The sequence below is a fragment of the Pavona decussata genome, unplaced genomic scaffold (assembly GCF_977016875.1).
Source record: "Pavona decussata unplaced genomic scaffold, jaPavDecu1.1 SCAFFOLD_300, whole genome shotgun sequence".
Taxonomy (NCBI): Eukaryota; Metazoa; Cnidaria; class Anthozoa; order Scleractinia; family Agariciidae; genus Pavona; species Pavona decussata.
The window spans coordinates 1,417,587-1,440,623 of record NW_028145697.1 but is presented as its reverse complement, the minus strand read 5'-3'; the positions used below and the strand labels follow the sequence as shown (position 1 = coordinate 1,440,623).

General features: G+C 39.9%; 4 protein-coding genes across 5 annotated transcripts; 3 read left to right on the top strand and 1 right to left on the bottom strand.

Annotated features, from left to right (window-relative positions):
- Window positions 1-37: 37 nt before the first annotated feature.
- LOC146454538 (uncharacterized) lies at window positions 38-22,680 on the bottom strand. Its single transcript, XM_085095321.1, has 10 exons — window positions 22,632-22,680; window positions 5,663-5,858; window positions 5,240-5,377; window positions 5,082-5,164; window positions 4,675-4,743; window positions 3,824-3,922; window positions 3,279-3,308; window positions 2,882-2,954; window positions 2,001-2,130; window positions 38-1,169 (listed from the first exon to the last, which is right to left on the bottom strand). Exons 2-10 carry the CDS (start codon window positions 5,826-5,828, stop codon window positions 1,082-1,084), a joined length of 876 nt encoding a protein of 291 aa, XP_084951447.1. The 5' UTR covers window positions 5,829-5,858; window positions 22,632-22,680; the 3' UTR covers window positions 38-1,081.
- LOC146454541 (uncharacterized) lies at window positions 6,058-11,544 on the top strand. Its single transcript, XM_085095319.1, has 7 exons — window positions 6,058-6,779; window positions 7,958-8,134; window positions 8,701-8,808; window positions 8,956-9,117; window positions 9,567-9,713; window positions 10,866-10,946; window positions 11,200-11,544. The coding sequence occupies exons 1-7, from the start codon at window positions 6,495-6,497 to the stop codon at window positions 11,344-11,346; spliced, it is 1,107 nt and encodes a 368-aa protein (XP_084951445.1). The 5' UTR covers window positions 6,058-6,494; the 3' UTR covers window positions 11,347-11,544.
- On the top strand, window positions 12,007-14,466 carry LOC146454540 (uncharacterized). The gene has a single exon (XM_085095338.1). It carries the CDS (start codon window positions 12,007-12,009, stop codon window positions 14,464-14,466), a length of 2,460 nt encoding a protein of 819 aa, XP_084951464.1.
- Window positions 14,949-21,059, top strand: LOC146454539 (uncharacterized). 2 transcript variants are annotated; one of them, XM_085095213.1, is made up of 2 exons: window positions 14,949-19,084; window positions 19,679-21,059. In XM_085095213.1, the coding sequence occupies exons 1-2, from the start codon at window positions 15,233-15,235 to the stop codon at window positions 20,813-20,815; spliced, it is 4,989 nt and encodes a 1,662-aa protein (XP_084951339.1). In that variant the 5' UTR covers window positions 14,949-15,232; the 3' UTR covers window positions 20,816-21,059. The 2 variants fall into 2 exon arrangements, with proteins under 2 accessions (XP_084951339.1, XP_084951338.1); XM_085095212.1 differs by having other exon boundaries at window positions 14,949-21,059.
- Window positions 22,681-23,037: the final 357 nt, after the last annotated feature.

Here is a 23,037-nt window from a genome sequence, read left to right as displayed (position 1 = left end):
TCTTACTCCTGAAAAAGCATTTTAACTCAACCTTGTACCACATTAATTTTATTGGTTTTAAAATTCAAGAATATTTTAAAACTTTCCAAAAAATGCATTTTCAAGGGACAGTGTCACAGAGAGTTTGCTGTATTTTAATCATGGCTACTCGTTATATTTTCTATTTGAATCTATTTGAAGATTAAAAAAAGGTCAAGGTCAGAAGTAGAAGACAAACTCAGGTAGTTGTGGTTGTACCGCGTGTGATGGAAATCTCAAAACCAAACCGTGTTGTTAAGCATATTTCTTTGCATGTGCACTATAATGTCTTGCCTTGCCTGTTTTGTTGTGTTTTGTAACAAACACAAAAAAATCTACTCTTTGCTAGGTGGAGGGTGGCATGGAATACCTTAACCTGAAATGTTTAAGGTTATGAAGTGTGGCACAAGATTTTTTGGGGGTTAATTTTTGGTCCTGGCCAGTATTTGTAATCTCATAAAGTTTGTTTGTTTGTTGTTGTTGTTTTTTTTCCTTTTTTGGGATGGGCCTCCGGGGGGAGGGGGGTGGCTTTACATACTGGTCATTCCCATTGCTTTAGATTCAGAGGCTGCAAATGTTTGTTCCAGATGTTTTATTGATCTTTCAACTTAGAGAGTATTATATAATTAACCTTGTTACATGAATTCCTAACGACACTTCTATTATTTATAGGTTTTTTTCGAATTTGTGAAATTTATTTTAGCAATATCTGTCCTCAACATAACTTCTTACTTAATGCAAAAATGAAGTAGAAAGGTTGAACTAAACAGGAATTACAAGTTTGTAAAAGCTGAACTGGGAATAGAGCGTCATCTCCTGTTCATCCATTTTAAGAGACACTTATTACATATATTTGAGATGCTTGTTAAAGTTACACTTGGGGACAATTTCTTCTGTTTTTGACATTATTACAAATGCAGGTGAAGTTATTTCCTTCAATCAAATATGAAGTTTTAGGGAGTTTAATTATTCACTTGTTAGATGAGCTTGAATCTACTGTTTACAATTGACCTTTTTTTGCATACAAAACAATAAATAAAATATTGTCACTCTTCTGTATGTTCTAACATTCATTGGTCTCCATCTGTCTGCATTCAGTGCATTGCCATAAATCCTCCTCTTTGGGTGCTGCATCCAATCCACTGCACTCACTGCAAGAGAAAAAAGGCATGTTGTGGTTAGTTGTTCAAAGCCAGGGAGAACATATCATCTCATTTGGCGTTTCACTCAACGAGCTCTTTTCAAGGAGCAGTCTATCTCTCTATAAATAAATGTGGTATTCATCTTGAGAACCATGACAACAATGTCTATGTACATTATTCTTCAGTTCTTTACTCAATGCATTCCAGAACAGTTTTTCAAGTGAAAGATCGGCACTGTGAATCATACTATTTTGTCATTAAAAAGATAAATGTCTGTCATTGCAGGCAGAAGAAACTGATCATGAGGTAATTTTCTGTGAATCATACTATTTTGTCATTAAAAAGATAAATGTCTGTCATTGCAGGCAGAAGAAACTGAGGTAATTTTTTGTCCCCCAGATTGATAAATCTAAAAAAAAAAATAATTTCCGTGGCTAAAAAAAAAAAATGTTCAAACATTTTGTCCAGACACTTTTTTCATAGGGTACTGTTCCACATTTTCGCCATGAAGTGTAACTAACAAACGAGATGGGATTTGAAGTTTTGTTGGTGGTTTAATTTAAAACCAGTGTTCATGCCTTGCATAATGTTTTTTGGATATGACACACCCTATTGAGTTACCCTTGCTTCCCCCATTTTAAGAAATTAAATTATAGGGCAGGTCGATTACTATTAATGAAACACCTAAGTGAACATTCAAATTTCCCATTTGCCAATCATGTCAAAGTGATGCCGCCATGTCCTCACTCCCATCCACACGATTTAGTAAGCTAGGCTGAGTAGTTTATTATTATTATTTCAATTTCGCTTAGTAAAAGGAGAAATGATCATTGTACTTACATGTGGTACCACTTGTTGCAAGTGTCACAAGCAACCCATCCTTGTTTTGTTTTTCGTTTGTTGCCCTTCAGGGTGACCTTCTTGCATTTGTTGCATTTGTTGTCATTTTTTTTGCTAGTGATGGTATCTGCTGAAAATGGTCAGTAAAAAAAAACAGTGGCAAGGTTTATATACTAGACTTAGTTAACAAAAGGAAACAATTTCTTAAAGCTTTTTTTCGAATTATTTTAAAAGGTTTAGTTTTTGGTTAATTTGGTCTACTTGGGATGGGAATTTTGATCATGGTGGAACAACTTGGTGGAAATAATCAGAAATTACAGTTGTAGAACCCAAAATATGTATACCTACAGTGTAGGTAATGACCCCATTATCTGTTAGTCCGCACACAATTTATACCACTAAAACGAACAAAGTGAACCAGCCCCCCAGCCCCCCCCCCCCCAAAAAAAAAAAAAATAAAAAATACTTAATTTTTTTTCCAATAAAATAAATCACAGACAAAGGTCATTCCAAATTTTTGTGGTTGTTTACAAGGCGTGCATTGTCCTGGCTTTGAGAGTTCATGTGCAGTCAGTATATATAAAATGCAGACTGCAGATTGCAGGAAATGAAAGCTACCAAATCAAAATAAAAAAACAAACTGTTCAGAAATGGGTCAAAAATGAGGTTAATTTCGTGCGAGATGATCTCGGAAATGTGATTGCATGACACTAAGGTAAGTTGAAAATTGAAAATGTATGCTGGCATGTATTTGACCAAGGGACGATTTTGGTCTCAGTCTGCATTTTATAATGACCAGTTCATATGTGGTATTATAATTGTTTGTAAAAGCTTAACAATCAAATTTACTACAGTTTTGATATCAATTCCATGATACACACCTGGCGGCTTTGGTTGCCTCAGCATTACCCCCATTGTGCCCTCAGGGAAAAGCTGCTTCCTGCTTACATTGACCTATGTGAAAAACAATCAAATTAAAAAATTCAAAGAAATTCTTGCAGGCAGGGAATTAGTTGAGTAGGGACTTCGTTTCTTTCTATGAGACTAACCGTAGGTCATATTCATTATATTGATGCCAATGGGAATTCCCAAACTATATGACAGTATAGAATTCTTAAATGCTATGTGTAGAAAATCAAACAATTTTCAACTTTTGTTGGAAGAAAATACAGTAGTTTATGTAAAGTGAGTTTTTTTTATGCATGCATGACTATTATGAATTTCTATGTTAAACGTCTTCAGTATAGTGATGGAGCCAACTTAAATTGCAATTTGTACCTTGTTTGGTGGTTGACAAGGTGTTTCCTCCTGTTTAAATGGGAGAGAAATGTAGAAGTTACTGTAGATTGAAATGAATACAACAAGTCCAGTAAGAAGTGACCTAAGGAAGGTGCATGCCTAATAATAAAGAAGTTAATTTTTGTTCAGTTTATGACTAGATGCGGGAAAAGCAGATCTTAACAAGGCCTATTGGAATCCAAAAAGAAAATTGGGTGACCACGCATTTTTCAGAGATAATTAAGCAACAATATTTCTAAAAAGTGCCAAAGCGTAAAGCAATGTATGGGATTTTTTTCTACATTGAAGCTTAATTATCTCTGAAAAATGCATGGTTATACCCAATTTTTCTCTTGGGATACCAAGAGCACATGCTACGTTCTGTTTTCTCCGTATAGTTTTAAAGTAGGCACCACCCATAGGTGGAAACAGATGTGCAGAACGTATGCGCAGTAACAATAGTGGGCACTGTCCTTAAGATAAATATTGCATTGTCTATCCACAAAAGGTCTTTTGGAATATTAACAGTGTGTCCGGAGTCTTACCGCATTTGTACTTGAGCAGCTTGCAGCTGACTTTGTTGGGGTGCAGTACTGTGTGCCAACAGTTGTTGTTTCTACAGTTGCTAACGCTGCTTTGGCACCCTGTGAGAGTAAAACCTAGTCATTCAAAATGCATTTTGTATTTTCACAATAATTAACATACTCCAAATTCAATTATCAATTATCATGACAAATACTGTATCTGTTACAGGTGAAATTAACTTCATGTTAAAATTTTTAATCTAATCAGGATGATTCTCGATTTCCATTGTCTCCTAGCCCTGAGTTTAATAATTATTAGGGTCAAAACATAAGAACATAAAATTTGAGAATCAACCTATGTTAAAAAAACTTAACATAAAATTAATTTTGACCTGCCATATCCACCTTAAAATTGTCTAGCAGTGCTGTGAGGTCTTTTCCATATCATTGCCTTATAGATAGACTCTTAAAATGATATGCTTATTGCACATGAAAATTATTAAGTTTTAATATATTTGATAATTGTCAATCCTCGACAGAATAAGCTGATTATGGCAGTCAAAGTCCAGTTTCAGAATTAGGAACATTATCATCACTAAAGCTGATGCCTTTTTTTTTTTTAGTGATACAATAATCCAAGCACCACCCAGTGGGCCCTGAAAGGCCAATTAGCGCTAATCCAGAATTAAATCATTGTTTGCACTTTTCGTACCTTGAATCCTGTAACAATTTAGTGTTATCATCAGCATTACTGTAAAGGCTCAACACTATTTTCATAGTCCTTATGACAAGAAAACCTTGCTTGAGATTTGGGTTAGACTTAATATACCATCTTTCTTTTTTTGAGGTGAGGTCACATATATTTTACTCACCATTTCAAAGGCCCTTTTCCTCCTTGGGGTAAAGGTTTGAAAAACCTGTTTTGAGGCTGGAGACAGTTTCTGCATAGATCAAGATAGGTATACATACATTTAAAAAAAAATGGTATAATTGTATTAATATTTTCACATTCATGTAATTACCATTTGAGGGTGGAAATGAAACTTCTCAACAGCAAATATATATAATTTTAATTCTCAATTGCATTCTATCTGTTTACTTAATTTTAATTTGCACATTAGAAAATAATTTTCCGTCTTATATTATATTCTAACCTGTTACCATTTTTACCCATAATCTTGCTCCTCCATTTTCCCTTTCTTAAGTGCCAAATTGTTGTCATATAATGTTTAGATCAGACTGGTCTTAATTCATGTAAAAAGAAAATCTGAGGAATTACCTTGGCATGCTCAGACATGAACGATGCTTCTTGAGGCTGAGTGCGTCCCCTACGATCGTTATTTAGAGGGTCCTGATTGAATGCTGACAAAATGTCAATGAATAAATGATTAGATATTGATTGAGAACCTTTTTGATTAAAGAAATCTTGATTATTACCTTGCACTCTTGCTAGAATTGTATCTTCCAAGAGAGAAACCTCTTCATACAATTCAGGAGCTGGCAACTGATCCTCTTTTTCCATCTCATTGCCTGCATTAAACTCTTCTGCAGGTTTTTGGTCAGTGATACCAAGTGCTGCCAGTGACAATAAAACCATAGAATTTAGTTAGCTCAGGGTATGCAATCCTTGATGAAAGAAATCTAATAATAATTTATTGCAAGAATACGTGTTAAGGTCAAGTTGTCTTTTCGACTTGAATGAGTCATGGACTGCTCAAATTATGGGCACCCTTTCAAGGTGTAGTGTAACCAAGTGTTTCAGATGCCCATTTTAATAATTTTGTAATCATAATAAATAAATATTACAAATTTGTTATTTATAATAATAATTAACTATTACTAACTACTTATGGCTTTTACCGTAATGTAGCCACTCCACAAAAGATGGATCGAGGATTCTGAGAGGGATCTTGTGTGCCCTTCTACTAGTTACTGCAGAATCTCCTGCCTTCTTTGACCTAAGCGCCGATATAGGGGTGTTGGCATCTGCGGCAAAGGTTATTGGCTGTGACATGCCATTTACCATATTTAGTTTTTTGAGAAAACTGTCAATTTCCTAAAAGGAAGATAAATGTTTTTAAGTCAAAAGATTTGGGATATTAAGGCAAATTCTTATAGGCTTAAGCTAAATTAGTAATTTGATTAAAAAAAAAAAAAGAAGATACCAGCTCTTTCCTTGGAAGAAATTTGTGGCATGATCGAATTAATGTACAGTGTAAACACATTAGAATAGAAAACAGTGTGGGTCTGCGAAATCTGCGAGCCAGCGAGCCATGCGAGCCACCGTGCGAGCCATGCGAGTCACGCGAGTCATGCGAGTCATGCGAGTCATGCGAGCCACAGTGCAAATGTTAAGAATTTTTATTTGTTTTTTTTTTTACATTCGCGTGAGAACATTTTGGACGAGTTTTTTTCTTTGTTTTTTTCGTTTTTGTTATTTGGAGAAAATTTTGCTTATTCAAAATCGCCCAAGATGTGCAAAAAATGAAAACAATACGCAAAAATTTATTAAGGTTCAAGGCTTCAGAAAAAAAAATCCGAGAAAAACATACGGCACTGCACCGTTACTCGAATAGGTAATAAGTATCTATTGGCACATGTCATTCATTGATATCCACGTGGAATTTCATTGAAGAAAAAAAAAAAAGAAAGAAAAGAACAGCACTTCGATCTCCGTGTGTTGGGGTCAAGAATGGTGAGTAAATCGCGTCATTTTAACAGGTTTGATCTTTTAATAGTGAACCAGAGTTATCATATCTCTGTCAGTTGGCTGACTACTGCATGTGCTTGTCCTTTCCCTCAGACAAGTCTTTCTTCAAAACTCGCCACTAGAGTGGCAGAGGCTGGTTTCGAGATAGAATTTGACCCACCAGCTGACGGCAAATGCTTCTATTACGCCGCTTTCTTTCAAATTGGATTTAGTGAGACTATACTGACTTCGCTCATCTTTGAGTACTTGGAAAATCATCAGTTTGATGTAAGTAGATAATTTTCATGGCCATTTCTGGTCGATTTCATTCAGGAGATGCGAAAAGATTGCTTAGGTTTTCATCAGTCTAAAACGATTGCCTTGATGACATGTTTGTCTACGACTTTGTTCTTGGTGTTTTTTGACATTTTTTTTTTGTCGTAAAATAAATGTTGTCCCTTGTCTTACCAGTGTCCTTCTTGAGATTCTAAAGTTATCCGGCTCTGTTCTGTATTGTTTATGCATGTGACTTTCTTTGAGCTGTTTAATTTGTAGCCCTAAATCATTGCTTTCAAACTTGTAAAATTCGCGCTAATTGTTGGCTGTCCTGATTTCGCCTTCTTTCAATTTTCCAGTAAAATCCTTTATGTGGTTTCTCAATTATCCTATTCATGAATAATTTTAGAATTAGCAATTTTCGAAAACTATTTGACACTGAGTATCCATAAAATTTTCCAGCCCGCTCACTTGAAATAGCGGCGGACTCTTATGATGACTCTCTCATAAAAAAAATTGAAGTGGTTTTATCCTTTTCTTACACCGCCCTCTTCCAGAATAAAAAGTCACTGTCAAACGCGGCATTCAAGCAATTGTCGTACCTTATTATAGAAATTAACGGGACGTTAATTAATGCGAAATGGAGGGAAAATTTATTTTGAAGAAGGGAATTAACGCGAGGGACGGGGCAAATGTTCAAATGAAGAAAATCAACGTGAGTGTTGATGTTTCTTAACTTAAGATACTTGGCCTGTTGTGCTGCTCTTCTGAAAGCAAGAATAAATCGGAAATATTGCAGATGACATATCTTTGAGGCTTTTACATTGTGAAAGACTGAAACTACGGAAAAGAAAAGGTTTTTGTTCCCTAAGTTTCTTTTTGTTTTCGGACAGAATGAAGTGAAGGTATTGGAAATTAACGCTCCACTTAAGAAATGTTGCGGGGATGAAGCCCACAAAAAACAACGCAATTTAGTTAAATTTAGGCGAATTTTGAGAGTTCTCCTTAATTTCATGAAGCGTTAATTTTCTATAATTAGGCAGTTTTATTATCTACTGTATCCAGTCACCCCACGTATCCCAACAGCATTTTTTTATTGGGATCCATTAAAATCTTGCGATTGGTAGTCCACTGATAACGCTACTAATGGTCATGATAGAAATAGGCCTGCTTCTCCTTTTTTTACACAGGAAAACGGAGATGATCGACTGGCCTTCCTGTGTGAAACAGACATGGGTGGCAGAAAAGTGCCGGGAACATGGTCAGAAGCTTTACAAATGCTCCGAAATAACTATGCCAATTCACTTGTCATCCAAGCTTTAGCAGACGCCTTGCACTACAAGCTTGTTATTATAACAGTACATGGGGTAAATTACTTGATTCTTCTACTATTAATACCCTTACGTAATATAAACATTGTAAAGTCGAAGCTCTGGTAAACGGTCACATTGGAAATTCTAAAAAGTCATAGCCACTTACCTAGAGTTGGTAACTTTCGAGAATGAAGGCCGGTAAGCTACCGTATAATGAAACAATAGATAATGATCGCCTACGAGTCAGAGCAATTGTTGCGTGTATGATTACGTTTAATACAACCATATTTTTTTAAACAATCTTTCAAAAACGGTTATTTTAACTGAAAAAGTAATGGTCAATTTAACCCATAATTTAAAGTTTACCCTGACCAAAAAAACTTCGGTTACCTCAGATTCTAACTTTAACCTTTTTCTTTTGTTATGGTAACTGGTCAGCTTTTACAGTGTGTGGTTCTGTAAACTGTTGTTAATCGCACTGTGGTAAGATTATTGTTTGTTTTAATTAATTTTGAAGCCATTCCAACTTGCTCTCTTCGGATCTCTATTGTTTAAAAATTGGCCGTCGCTTCGACGGCAGGTATATTTCAGTATTTATATTTTAAATCTTACGCCCCCAGGATGAGAACTTCGTGAAAATCATCGAGCCAAAAGGAGGCACCACAGTAGATACTCTCTTCTTTGGACACACTGGGAACCACTATGTTGCCCTACGACCGAAGGAAAAGGTAATACGTCCTTCACATGTAGTAAAGAATCACATCTAAAAGTAGTGCCTTTTTCCTAGCGAGTCAGGTTTCATCTCCGTCGAAAAGTGATGTTTTTGTTCTGAAGTGATTAAAAGTACATACTAATTTATTAATGTCTTAATGCAGGGAATGCGTCATTATGCAGAGGTGTTGAAAAGAAACTTGGTCGACAATAAGCAACCACCTGACCACGCAGCCTCATTGGAGGAACCAATCACATCGAAATCAAGTTCTCCGTTGCAGCGGCATACCCCGCCAAAGACAAAACCGTATAAACTCAAGAACAAGGTAACATAATATGAAAAAAATCGCCCCATTGAACAAATTCAACATCTGATCTTACCCCTGGCTGGAATTGTCAAACGCATCTTCAAATAAGAACTCTTTAATCTCTCTTTCTCGAGAACTGGTGCAATGAATTTGAAATCAAATCTTTTAACAGGATCAATGCCTGCAAGTTCGCGTATTTTTGTTTGAGGCTCTCTCTAGATAAGGATGACTGTTTGAAAGCAGACACTGTTATTGAAAGTCTTAACTGACTGATTTTATCTTCCCTAAGTTAAATTTGAATTAGCTTTTTTATAATAAGGTTTATTTTGCTATCCCCCTTTAGCTTAGTTAAAAACTAATTGCATCTAGTCAATGAAATTGTTGCTGTTGTTGCCTTCTGGAATTTGCGCTATTTTAATGCGCTATCATTACCTAGAACTAACATCCGATCTATTATTAAATATCAGAACAGAAAAAATGAAGAGTTCGATCTGTGGGGAGATGATCCGGAAGAATACAATCCTGGTGCAACGCTGTGGAAAGGTAGCATCCTTGAGCCTAACTTGATTTCAAGTGGTGACGACAGCAATGATTCAGATCTGGAGATAACAAAGGTTTGGAAAATAATTATTATACGTTGTAGTCCTCTTAATTTTCATTCTGAGCTCAGCTTCAGATAATAAGATATTATCTTATTACACTACCAGAATCCATTTTAGCAAGTCGAAAAAAAAGTAGCCATAATTAGCATAAGTAAATTTAATCTAAAATGAACATAGAATTCACAGCTTACAGGATTCTTCTTGTAGACTCACGACACTGAATTCTCCTAGGTTCACGGCCAACATCGTCTTTTCCGCACCTTGTTCGCTGCTCGTGAAAACTACTTAACTTCCAATTTTTACTGAATCGTTCATTTAACGGTAGTACATTAATAATAATAATAAAAATAATAATAATAATAATAATAATTATAATTAATAATTAATAATAATAATTATAATTATTATTATTATTATTATTATTATTATTGTTATTATTACTATTATTATAAGTATGGTTAATTCCCACATTCTCCCATTAAAAAGTACAATGTTCTAAAAAGTTCTGTTCCCAGTAACATGGCATAATTATGATATTTAAAACAGCTTACACGAGTTTCCTAAAATAAATGTTTCCATCTAGAAAAATAAAGACTATTCCTAAATTGTCACGCTTGACGACGTTCTGGAAACTCCTGGAGCCGTGTCACGCGATCTCTTAAATGACAAATTTTCGCACTGAGAGTTGGAATAAATTGGCATCGTAATGATATGGTCTATTCTGGATAGTTTGTCATAGATATAGCACGCTCGCATATAGGACCATATAACTACTGAGGTTTAACTGTTATGTGGAGAGCGCCGTTGTGTAGGCGTACTGGTTACACGAGAGACCTGCAACTTTGATAATTCTGGAAAAAAGAAAAGAAATCAAATACTCAGCTATCGTTTAAGTAAGTGGTTTTTTTTTTTCGTATAGCAACTTTTAAACTATGTAGGAAGAAGGCGGACAACTAAGTACATGTGCACTACGAATGTTATCAACGAGGGCGGGGGAGGGGGGGGGGGTACAACTATTCAAATTCCATAATTTAGTTTTCATATGTTATAAATGCTGACTTATCCAAGAAGTGTTAGTAGCTGTGTTATTAATTAAAAGCTGTTTTAAGGCGATCGCTCTACGAGTATGTCATACGTACCGCATCATTCTTTTCTAATTTCAAGGTTGTAATATCTTCCAATGCTGTGAAAGAAAAATCTTCTCCGATGAAACAAAAAAAGAGAAAAAGAAGAACGAGTTCGCAAGTGAGTACAATTTTATTGGCTTTGATTGTGAGTCCAAGTTTTACAGATGAAAGTGGGTCTGGTTTGGTGAGAGTTTAGAGTTATGAAGTTTAATTATGAATAAATAATTGCCATCTTGCGGTGTCACTGAGCGGCCTACTAGTACTGGCACCGATTTGCGAACATTGGGGCACACGTATGCAAAATTTAGACTGTTTTGCGGGCGCCATAATTAGATACGAATTAAACCAAGGTCGCTGGTTGTTTTTAACAGGATGAAGACAGCTGTGTTGAAAATTTGTCAGCAGCGATGAGTGGGCTTTCCTCGAACGACAGCACGCCAGTCAAACCTCAAAGGGCGAAAATCAAGAAACTCTCTTCCACGTTTACAGCAAAGAAGGCCCTCTTTGATGATACGTAAGCACAGCTTGTTCAATTTCCAGAACATTTAACAGGGTCTCAGTGGGGTGGTGGCTAATTTAATTTAAAAAGTATAAATTAATTTTCAATGCTTCACTTGATTTCAGGTCTCAGGAATAAAAATAAACATTCAAATAAAACTCAAGTAGTTTTGCACAATTCGTCGTACGAAAACTAGCCACTTACGGTTTGCGAATGACTCCATGGTTGTGGGTACAAAGGAGCCTGTGCCAACTGCTTTTTGGTACCAGAGAAAAACGGTAAACGTGCTAACTGGCATTTTAATGCCAGGATTTTAAAAAAAAATTAAAAATTCTTTCTTAGCCGCGTGAGAGATGAGATATAATAGCAATTCTAACAGGAGATCTTGACAAGTAAAAGAATGAAAAATGGGGGCTTGAAAGCTCTATTAAGCGATTTGAGACGGTAAACTTCTTGGGCTTTTTAAGACCAACGATTAAAATGTTCCGATTTTTTAGCCGAAAGGTTATTTCACTTAATTTTATTAACCCCATTGCAACCATCGTTCAACAGATTCTAAAAGCAAAAAACATAGGTAATATGTCATGCGCTTATAGTCCCAGTTTATTTCATTTTTATACCTTTCTCTGTCTTTTTTTGTTACAGAAGCGAGGAGGAACTATCGGAATTCGAACCGGACATGGTGTTTATCAGTAAAGGTAGTCGATCTTACGTCAATCAGAACGAAATTGACAAGATGGAGACAATATATACAGAAAGAGTCCCTAGGACGCCTCAAGGACCTGCCAAGTATAGAGTGGAATACAATGATGCAGACCCACTTTTGCCAGTTACTGATAACTGGAGATGGGGACGCGCACAACCCTGTAAGCGCTCAGGTTTCTGTAAAGGTGGAAGACGAACTCTTCAAGTATGCCGTGGCTCGTTGCTGTGTACGAATAAAAATTGTCCTTTTCTTAAAATCGAAAAGACCCCCAACAAAGCAGATTTCATACAAGGAGACCGTTGTATGCATTGTAATGCCACCGCAACTGAAACACCCTGTACTGCTAGGAAATATGTTGAGAACGATCGATGCCATAAGACCATTACTGTCATTTACTTACTTGCACACAGCTGTAATCCACGAAACGTGGAAGACAAACCAAAAAAGGAAACTCTGGAGGACATCCTTCGTTCTCAGCCAACAAAAACTGCCGGGCAAATACAACTTGACGTCATTCGTGAAGCCTTGCTTAGTGACAAGTGTGGGGATGACGTTAATGATGTAGCCTTATCATACAGCAACAGGTTGCATATTCAGTACGTTAAAAAAACCATCGAAAAAGAAAAAAGACCGGGTGGATCAGATATAGAGGCCATTCGTTTGTTAAAAGAAGATTTTATCTCTAGGGGAGTTGATGAAAACTTGATTTTGGATGTGGGCGACGATCACGTTATTCTTTCGTCACAACATAAGATACGGCTTGGTGCAAAGATTACCCTGGGACTCGTTGACGAGCCTGTAAGCTTGGATGGCTGCGAAAGTGTTGCCAGTAACTACACCGAATTAGAAATGACGACCTATGATCCTGTGTTACGGCAAAATGTCAAATTAGTTAGTATGTACGTACCAAAGCCCGGCGAAAATTCTGAAAATGTCAAATTAATGGTTGAGGTCTTCGACAAAGCCGTGAATGATGCACTTCCCTCGGTGGCAGTGGAATATGGCATCACAAACGTTGATTATCTCGGATGTGGTTTGGATCCCAAGTCATACGTTGGAGACGAAGGGGGGGCACTTTGGAAAGGACTTTGTTTAGCTAAAGGGATCGCTGTGAAAGAAAAGACTGTATCTGACTTCTTTCATTTTAAACAAGACCTAAATCGGCATAAAATTTACTTCCAAGACAGCCAGTCCAAAAATAAATTCCAGTCTTTGATGTTGGATGCTTACAATGCCCCAACTTCAATACAGGCGGATCAAGCAGCAAAACAGCTTGACCTATTGATAGACAAAAAGTCAACAAATGTAAAAAAGATGAAGGGCTACAAGTCATGGTGGTGGAGACGGCAGGCGCGATGGCAACGATGGTGTCGAAGCCAGTCGGCTAGTGATGCTTCCTCTGCTGAAGTAGCGAACGCAAAATCACTTCGCGCAACAGGATATCGGAAACGTCTTCTAGACGTTGTCACATCAGAATGCGCGGGAGCAGTGCTGGAGGCTGCGGAGAAGAAAAGGCAATCTCTCGGGCTCAAAACCGTCGGCCGTGGACCGACGGTCGAGTCTCGCACTAAAACTTGCGGAGTGAAAACGGCAAGAGCAAGAGAAGCATCGGCAGATGCTGTGCAAGCAATTACCCTGGAGGCCGCCGAATTAGAATCTATAGAAAGTGACCAGGAGTTCGAAACTATGGAAAACATCCAACAGGCCCATGATCGATTTCAGATTAACACAAGAGACAGTCATCGAGCAGACAAAAAGAAGAAAGAAAAACGCCCGAAAAAGAAAGGCAAACGTGATAATGCAAATAAAAAGCAGAAGAATATGTTCAGTAAGAAAGTTGAAGGTGTGCACATGGACCTGCTCACATGCGAGTCATCCATGCACCAATTCTCATTCAAGATCCTTGACACCATGGGCTGCGTAGAGGAGGTTACACTCAAAAAATCGTCGTCCACATGCTCGTCTTCGTGGTGCAGCAGTCGTGACTGTCATCATCTGATGTGGGTTTTACATAATGTTTACAAATTTGGAAGTGATGACCAAATATTGTACCAAACGTCGTTCAGTGACAATCAGTGGCAAAAAATTCTGAATGCTTTTCCGAAAAACGTGCCTACGGCTGGAGTCCGCTGCTCCACTGAAGCGGAACAAATTTATTCCGTAAATATTCGCAAAACAGTACAGAATGCAAAGTGTGCATCCTGTAAAAAGGAAATATTCAAAAACGATGTGCAGGCGACTACCGAGGGCCCATATCGAACTATCCACAAGACCTGGATAAAAAGAACCTTTTTCTTTTGTCCGCGTCTTCAGTGTATTACCAAACTTCCAAGGTACTCGTTTATTATACCTTACAAAATTGGAATGACACTGACAATCGGTCCTGACGTGGCTGTTGACGAAAAACTGAAATCTGATCTCAGTTTAGGGTAGTTATTTCACCCTTGTTTGTACAAAAAAAACTTTCTTTTCTATTGCGCGTTTCAATAACATGCGAACTCTGAAGTTCAAAACCAAACTAACGAATGCGTTTTTCGCTGCCGTCAATTACCATAAATATGGCAACAGCCAACAAACCTTGAAAAACAGAAACAAACAAAATGGCTCGAAATCTACCTGGCTGAAATGAACTTCTGTTTTCTGAGAGGTCTGCTTAGATGATGGGGTTTGAATTTGAGAGTTCGCGTGTCATTGAAAACCCGCAATATTAAAGGTTCAAATATGCTCAGTTTTGATATTCATAGTGTTTATATTGAAAAGTTTCTGTAGGCTTGAAATGTGTTTGTAAGTCAAGGATTTTATGAGTTGAAAGACGAGGTCCTCAGTGTCAAGAAAAACAGCGCGTCTCAGATGACATTTCACAAGTGAACTTGATTGTAGGGTGGAACGAGTTAGCGAAGTGAACAAAATGTTGAATAGACTTGACTTGTCTTGAACTTTAATCTTATTTTGTTTTGTTTGTTATTGTTGCCTAATCTGTCATGCGATCTTTGTTAACAATGTATGCGCGCGCAAGTCACATGGCAAGAACCCTTTGTAATGCGGTCGCCATATTGAATACACTCTGTGATTGTTGTTTGAGTTCTGATTCTTGTCTGTACCGTTTATCTTCGCCTTTCGTTACTAAACCGACACTATTATTACTACCCTTATACCCGCATGACATTTTGGTGCCGAGACCAGGATAGTACGACTCAGAATGACGGAAACTCTACCGAAACTTATCTCTTCTCGTGCGGGATATCGAGCTCATTTAACGAAGACCCTAAACAAGGCAAAGGATCTTATGAAGAAGGAGAAACCCACCGAAATGGATGTCACCTCACTAAATAGCATCATTGAACAACTTACACGGAAGAATTCCATCCTCAAGGGACTTGATGAAAAAATCGCAGCCCTCATCGATGAACCGAAAGACCTCGAGCAGGAAATTTTTGAGACGGAGGAAATTCATGATGAGATACAAGAGACATCCAGCCAGATAAGTAGATTTATTCACTTGACGGTAACTGATAAGAATTCTAATCAGTCTCCTTCCCCTGCTACCCTCCAAGAATCTCCGCAAATGGCGAACAATGAAACACCACTCGTACCACTCGACCCTACAAATGCTGGCTCTTCAGGGATTCAAGAAAGTACCTCTGTAGCTAATACAACCCTACTGAACCCTCAACCACCCCTGAACACGCAGTCACCGCCACTGGTCCCTCAAGTGAATGCTAACCACACTAGCCGTCTTCCCAAGCTAAATTTACCTACTTTCTCAGGCAACCCCCTCAACTGGTTCACATTTTGGGACTCATTTGATGCAGCAGTTCATTCCCACACTGCTCTGGGGGGAGTGCAGAAGTTTAGTTACCTAAAGGCCCAACTAGTGGGGGATGCTTCAAGAGCCATAGCTGGTTTCCCACTTAGCAACAATAATTATGAACAGGCTATTAAACTTCTCAAGGAACGTTTTGGGCAACCCAGCAAGATAATTAGTGCCCACATGCAAGCTCTCCTAGACATACCAAACCCCACCAATCAACTATCAAGCCTGCAACTGTTTTACGACACTATGGAGAATCATGTCAGAGGTCTGGAATCTCTTGGGAGGTCACACGAAACCTTCGGGGATCTCCTTGTCCCAATTATCCTAGGAAAACTACCACATGAGTTGAGAAGGAACCTAGCTCGTGAACATGACAACCCTGAATGGAAGTTCCAGGAGCTGAGAGAAGCCATTGTAAAGGAAATTCGAATCCTTGAAGCAGGGGTCCAACTTAATGACCCACCCTATGGAGGCTCCCCTACAGTTACTGGTTCTTTCCTCACTCAAACACAAGGGAAACACCCACATCCCGGGAAACAGAATAACCCAGCACCCAAAAGTTGTCTCTACTGCAAAGGTCCCCACCCCTCCTACAACTGTCAAGTAGTCACGGATCCTCGGGAGAGATGGGCAGGGGTTAAGAGTCTCGGACACTGTTTCAACTGTCTTGGAAACCATAAGTCTTCCGTGTGCCAATCAAGATTCCGTTGCCATAAATGTAAGGGAAAACATCACACAAGCCTCTGTTTGGGTCCCACCAATCCCCCCACCAGCCCTCAGACTATGAGGGGCACTGCTCCTGCTCACAGTCCTCAAACTTCTACGGGAGAACTACCCTCTCAAGTACATGCCTCTCTTGCCCCGATTAATCCAGCAAACAGTACAGTCAACCATGGTCAACTCGCACTCTTGAAAACCGCCATAGCAACTGTTGGCCATGACCTTACTCACTGTGAGGCTAACATCCTCTTCGACGAGGGTGCACAACGCTCCTTTATCACCCAGACCCTAGCTAATCAACTGGGCGTACGTTACACTGAGAAAGAATCTATTGCCCTGTCAGCCTTTGGTGCACACTCATCATCCAGCAGACACTTACCTGTCGCCAACATCAATATTGTCACCGTTTGTGGAGAGCAAATACCACTGCGTGTCCTTGTGGTTGAACAGATCGCCACACCACTTCAGAACCGTTTCCGTCAACAGCTCCATACCGTACCCCACCTAAGGGGTCTTCAACTCGCTCACCCTGTGACGTCAGACGAGAACTTTGAGATCTCCCTCCTTATTGGTGCGGACCACTATTGGGACATAGTGAAGGACACTGTCATCCGTGGTCAAGGCCCAACTGCTGTAGAATCGAAACTCGGTTACCTTGTCTCTGGCCCACTACAGACTAACTCTGTGAATCACACTGATACCGTTGTCAACCTGCTACAAACACTGTCTTCCACAATGGAGGTAGAACGTGACCTTGAGCATTTCTGGTCCTTGGAGTCTCTCGGCATCTCACCACCTACAGAGACGGATGAACATCAATCCTTCCTACAACACTTCCAGAGTTCATCAATCACAAGAATGTCTGATGGCAGCTACAATGCCAAATTTCCATGGAAAGGAGATTCTCCCCCACTACCATCCAACTATGGTAACTGCGCTCACCGTACACGCGCTATGGTACGTCGCATTGCTCAGACACCCAACCTCCTCAGATCCTATGGCGAGATAATCGAAGAGCACGAGAAGCGTGGATTTATTGAAAGGGTTGACAATGTGACTAGCCTGGATAGAGCACATTATTTACCGCATCATGCAGTCAAGAAAGAGTCAGCTACCACACCCATCAGAGTTGTTTTCGATTGCAGCTACCGTTCCTCAACCAACTCTCCAAGCTTGAACGACTGTCTTGTGGTTGGCCCTCCATTCCTAACTGATATGTGCTCCATCATCATCAGATTTCGTACCTTCACCTATGGCCTGTCCACTGATATCGAGAAGGCCTTTCTCCATGTCGGTCTTGACGAAGGTGACCGGGACTTTACCAGATTCTTCTGGTTGTCAGACACCACCAATCCAGAAAGTGAATTTCAAGTCTTTCGTTTCAAGACGGTCCTGTTTGGTTCAACAAGTTCCCCCTTCATGTTACATGCTACACTGCATCATCACCTGGAAAACTACACCTCACCTGTGGCCAAGGACATGAAGAACAATATGTATGTGGACAATGTCATTTCAGGACGTGACCATGAAACTGACATCTTACACTATTACCAAGAGTCAAGATCCATCATGTCCGCAGCCAACTTTAACTTGCGCTCGTGGGCATCAAATAGCCCATTACTTTGTGAACAAACCAAGAAGGATCAAACAGCTGACACAAACACTGTTGTAAACATTCTCGGTTTGCGATGGGATCCATTCCATGACACCCTCTATCTTGTTCCTAAGGAAATAGCCCCTCAATCAAGTCGACCTGTCTCCAAACGTGATGTGTTACAACTCTCCTCAAGAATCTATGATCCTTTGGGACACTTATCTCCTGTAACCGTGAAAGCCAAACTCCTGATCCAAGAGCTATGGCAGAGGAAACTTGAATGGGACGAACCACTTCCGGCAGACCTCGAAGCCAAGTGGAACGATATTGCCCGAGATATTCAAGAGGCTAACAAACTAGTCTTGCCAAGGTGCTTCTTCCCACAAATGCAGACCGAAGCACAACCCATCTACCTACATGTGTTTGCTGACGCCAGCCCCAAGGCGTATGGAGCAGTCGCCTTCATCTCTAATGATCACCATTCCTCATTCATCATGTCGAAGTCGCGTGTTGCCCCTTTGAAGGAACTGACACTTCCCCAGTTAGAACTCATGGCAGCATCGATCTGTGCAAGACTAGCCCACTTTGTATCAGGAGCCCTCCATTCAAGATTTCCCAACCTTACAGTCAAGTTGTGGTCCGACAGCGAGATAGTCCTCCACTGGTTACACAGCGCGAAACCCCTAAAACAGTTTACGGCAAACCGCACCCAAGAGATCAAGAAGCTGTTCCCTGTTACTGTCTGGAGTCATTGTCCAACTCATGACAATCCTGCTGACATGCTTACTCGTGGGATCAATGCCACACAGCTTCGCACTTCCTCTCTTTGGCTACATGGTCCCCAATGGTTACCATTCGTCGAGCAATGGCCATCTTGGAATTACTCAACGACTCTTCATCTGCAACTCTCCAATATCACTCATGTGGAAGACACTGACACCGCAGTCAACAATACAGTGACCATGACCGATGGTACTACTCAGACAGATCTAGTGGAGAAGCAGCCAGGCATCCACAATCTCATTGATGTGTCCAGATTTAGCACTCTCTCCAGCTTGCTCGCTGTGACAGCATACGTTCTACGGTTTGTGAAGAACTTGCAAAACCCTGCAGCAAAAACAGTGGGTCCACCATCCGTCCAAGAGAGGAAAACAGCCCAACGCAAATGGATCCAGAACTCTCAAGCGCTAATTTATGCAGATGAGATTGCTAATCTACGGTCCAATTCAAGTACTCGTCTAACCTTAGTGAGACAGCTTCGCTTGTTCCTCGACGCTGACGGCTTTCTTCGTTGTGGGGGGAGGATACATAATGCTCCGCTTACGGATTCAGCAAAATTTCCCTACCTGCTTCCGCCCAACCACCCTTTCACAGCACTGGTCGTATACGAAGCCCACAGGAAGCAACTCCACTCTGGTGTCAACGCGGTAGTGACGTCGCTACGCCAAAACTTCTGGATAATTGCAGCACGCCAGTATGTAAGGAAGCTTCTTCGCCGCTGTGTGACCTGTCGCAAGGTGGAAGGAACAGCCTTCAGAGCTCCGGATCCTGCGCCCTTACCCAAACTGAGAATCCAAGAAGCGACACCCTTTTCAGTAACTGGAGTAGACTTCACGGGACCCCTTTATGTGCGATCAGAAAATGGCGTTACCAAGAGCTACATCTGTCTCTTCACCTGCGCTGTCACCAGGGCAGTACATTTGGAAGTAGTCAGTGACCTCTCAGAGAAAAGTTTTCTTCAAGCCTTCCGGCGATTCTCAAGTCGCAGATCTCTTCCACATCACATGATATCTGACAATGCCTCTACCTACCTCGCTTCTGCAGAAACACTCAATGAGCTATTCCAATCTCCTTCACTAAAGGAACAGTTCAGCCGACAAGGTGTCGAGTGGAAGTTTATCCCTAAACGTGCCCCCTGGTACGGAGGCTTCTGGGAACGACTCATCGGACTGACAAAGAGAGCCATAAAGAAGACACTTGGCAAGACATCTGTCACACTAACAGAGCTCCAAACACTCACCGTTGAAGTGGAAGCCATTCTAAATGATCGCCCTATCACCTATGTATCCAGCGATTCTGCAGACGAAGAACCATTAACACCCTCACATCTTCTACACGGGAGAAGAATTACCTCATTGCCCTACCCTGTTGCTGACGATGATCCATCTGATCCCGACTATGGAAGTGCATCTGACATGAGGCAACGTGTAACAACACAAGCCCGTATCCTCGAACGTTTCTGGAACAGATGGAGACACGAGTACCTTACCTCTCTTCGTGAATTCCACAGAACAACTGGGACCAATGAGCAGTCGATCAAGTCAGGAGACGTTGTGTTGGTCCATAACGAGGGTCCTAGGTCAACCTGGAAGCTAGCTGTTATAGAGAATCTGATTAGGGGAAGTGATGGCCTTGTCCGGGCAGCGCACATTCGCACAAGTACCGGGTACACCAACCGACCAGTGACTAAACTGTACCCACTTGAAATCACCACAACTGCCACTGTCCCTAGTGTTGCGTCGCATGACCGTCCTGAACAGCAACCTGCTGCAGTTCCGCCCACTAGACCGAGACGAGCTGCAACTACTGAGGCTATGAGGAGAATCTCAAATTGGGCGAGATGCATCCGCGCGCCCCCGGAGGATGTTGAATAGACTTGACTTGTCTTGAACTTTAATCTTATTTTGTTTTGTTTGTTATTGTTGCCTAATCTGTCATGCGATCTTTGTTAACAATGTATGCGCGCGCAAGTCACATGGCAAGAACCTTTTGTAATGCGGTCGCCATATTGAATACACTCTGTGATTGTTGTTTGAGTTCTGATTCTTGTCTGTACCGTTTATCTTCGCCTTTCGTTACTAAACCGACACTATTATTACTACCCTTATACCCGCATGACACAAAATTGGAAACTTCTTGCCGCATTGAAATGTCCCACAGTGAAAAGATGTCATTAAACTTGAAAGAATTCTCTTCGAGTATGAGTCGTAAAAGTTCCCGTAAGTCGTAGAGGCGAGAAACAACGTAAATCCCTTCTGTTTGAGGGATGTTTCTGCAAAAGGAACTTACATCAAGGGTTGCTAAAACCACATCTGAGATTTGCGTGTTTTTGATAAAGTTAATAAAATCGGTTGTGTTTTCAGATATGACTCCTGTTTTTTACCGATGGGTTCTAATAGTGAGTCGACGAAACTAGACATACGCTCCGTAGGGCTGCTGCTACCAGAAACGATTGGCCTGCCGACCGGTAGTTTCTTGTCGATTTTTGTTGGCGTGTAAAATTCTGGTATGCGGGGTTGTGTAAGACCGATTGTTAACCATTTGTGAGTAATTGTGTCAATATTGCCCGAGCTGAACAGTTTGTTGACTATCCGATTCACTTTTAGGGCAGTATCCAGCACAATAGGAATACCGAGAGCTCGAGGCTTGTAGAATTTATCATCAGCCACAGTACAAATGTTGAACTTTCCATACATTTCCCTGTATTTTTTTCCCAGTCACGGCTGGTTCGCTTTACAGACAAATGTATGAAAAGTTCAAAACACGACTGGACGCTTTCTGGCACAGCTACATCCCTCCAATTTTTTTCTTAAAATGCTTTTCCTAGTGCAAAAAGTTTCCAATTCATGAATTTTTCAGAAGTGATGTTTTATGAAAATTATTTGACATGGGATTTCCATACAAAGACTGTTATTTCAAGCCTGTTTGCCTACCCGTCAAAATGGCGTCGAAAACCGTGATAAGGCCTATTAAATATTGCGATGTTATTCATCTTGTTCCGATGCTCTTGTTCTTGTTCTTATGTAAATGTAAATACAACAAATAAAAATTCTTAACATTTGTACTGTGGCTCGCATGACTCGCGTGACTCGCATGGCTCGCACGGCTCGCATGGCTCGCATGGCTCGCACGGCTCACATGACTCGCATGGCTCACACCTTGGCTCGCATGGCTCGCTGGCTCGCAGATTTTTATCACTCAAACAGTGTTCAGTACAAAATGTACTAGACTATAAACTGACTTAAGTTTGTAGTTCCCTTTCAATTCTTAATGCTTCACATTCATGCGAATATAAACTATAATTTATTATAATTCCAGAGAATGGCCGTTGGAGGGGAATACTGAGAAAGTTTCCTACTTTAATTGTGAAGTCAACTGATTTTCAGCTTGTTTGTTAATAATTATTCTAAGCAGACATGTACATGCAGTTACCATATTTAATTTGGAGAGCATGGTAATTACCCTAGTGGCTAAGCTAATCAAAGCTGATCTGCTTTATTGATAACATGCAGAATTTGTGTAGTTCACAAACTTTGTCACACATTTGTGTCATTCACTTGACACTGGCATTTCTAGTATATGTTATCTACGAGTAGAACCAGATTTTCACAAAGACTTGTCAAAACTGAATCCCTGAACTCTACGGCCTTTATCTCAAGTTAAGACAAATACACTGACAGTTTAACTTACACTGATCGATACGTCTGAACTTAAAAGGTTTATTCCAACCTTTGAAAATGCAAATGATTAAGTATCTGTGGTTCCATCACTCAATTTGATGGAACAAAAAGGGTTGATCCATGTGTGCACCTATGAATAAGGATTAAAAAGAAAATGTTGAATGAATCACCTGTTAACAATAATAAAGCACCCTCTAATAAAAGGCAGTTTATGGCCAGCCTCCAATTAATTTGTAAAATTAACATGTACAACAACATCAACCTTCATTTTCCTCAAGATTAATTATTGTTTTAATAACATTTGTACAGGGAAAATTTGTTCAGTTTGTTTTGAAAATTTTAAGGTACATTGAGGATGGAGGAGAATATCCCACTCATAACCATGGGTTCTAATGCTAAATATGAGATCCAACTAA

Coding starts and splice junctions, on each gene's coding strand:
- LOC146454539 (XM_085095212.1), top strand. CDS start 15,233: ATGACGGAAACTCTACCGAAACTTATCTCTTCTCGTGCGGGATATCGA.
- LOC146454540 (XM_085095338.1), top strand. CDS start 12,007: ATGGTGTTTATCAGTAAAGGTAGTCGATCTTACGTCAATCAGAACGAA.
- LOC146454538 (XM_085095321.1), bottom strand. CDS start 5,828: ATGGTAAATGGCATGTCACAGCCAATAACCTTTGCCGCAGATGCCAAC. Junction 5,378..5,662: donor TGTGGAGTGGCTACATTACG/GTAAAAGCCATA, acceptor TGTCACTGGCAG/CACTTGGTATCACTGACCAA. Junction 3,309..3,823: donor GCTGCTCAAGTACAAATGCG/GTAAGACTCCGG, acceptor CCATTTAAACAG/GAGGAAACACCTTGTCAACC.
- LOC146454541 (XM_085095319.1), top strand. CDS start 6,495: ATGGTGAGTAAATCGCGTCATTTTAACAGGTTTGATCTTTTAATAGTG. Junction 8,809..8,955: donor CCCTACGACCGAAGGAAAAG/GTAATACGTCCT, acceptor GTCTTAATGCAG/GGAATGCGTCATTATGCAGA. Junction 9,714..10,865: donor CAGATCTGGAGATAACAAAG/GTTTGGAAAATA, acceptor TCTAATTTCAAG/GTTGTAATATCTTCCAATGC.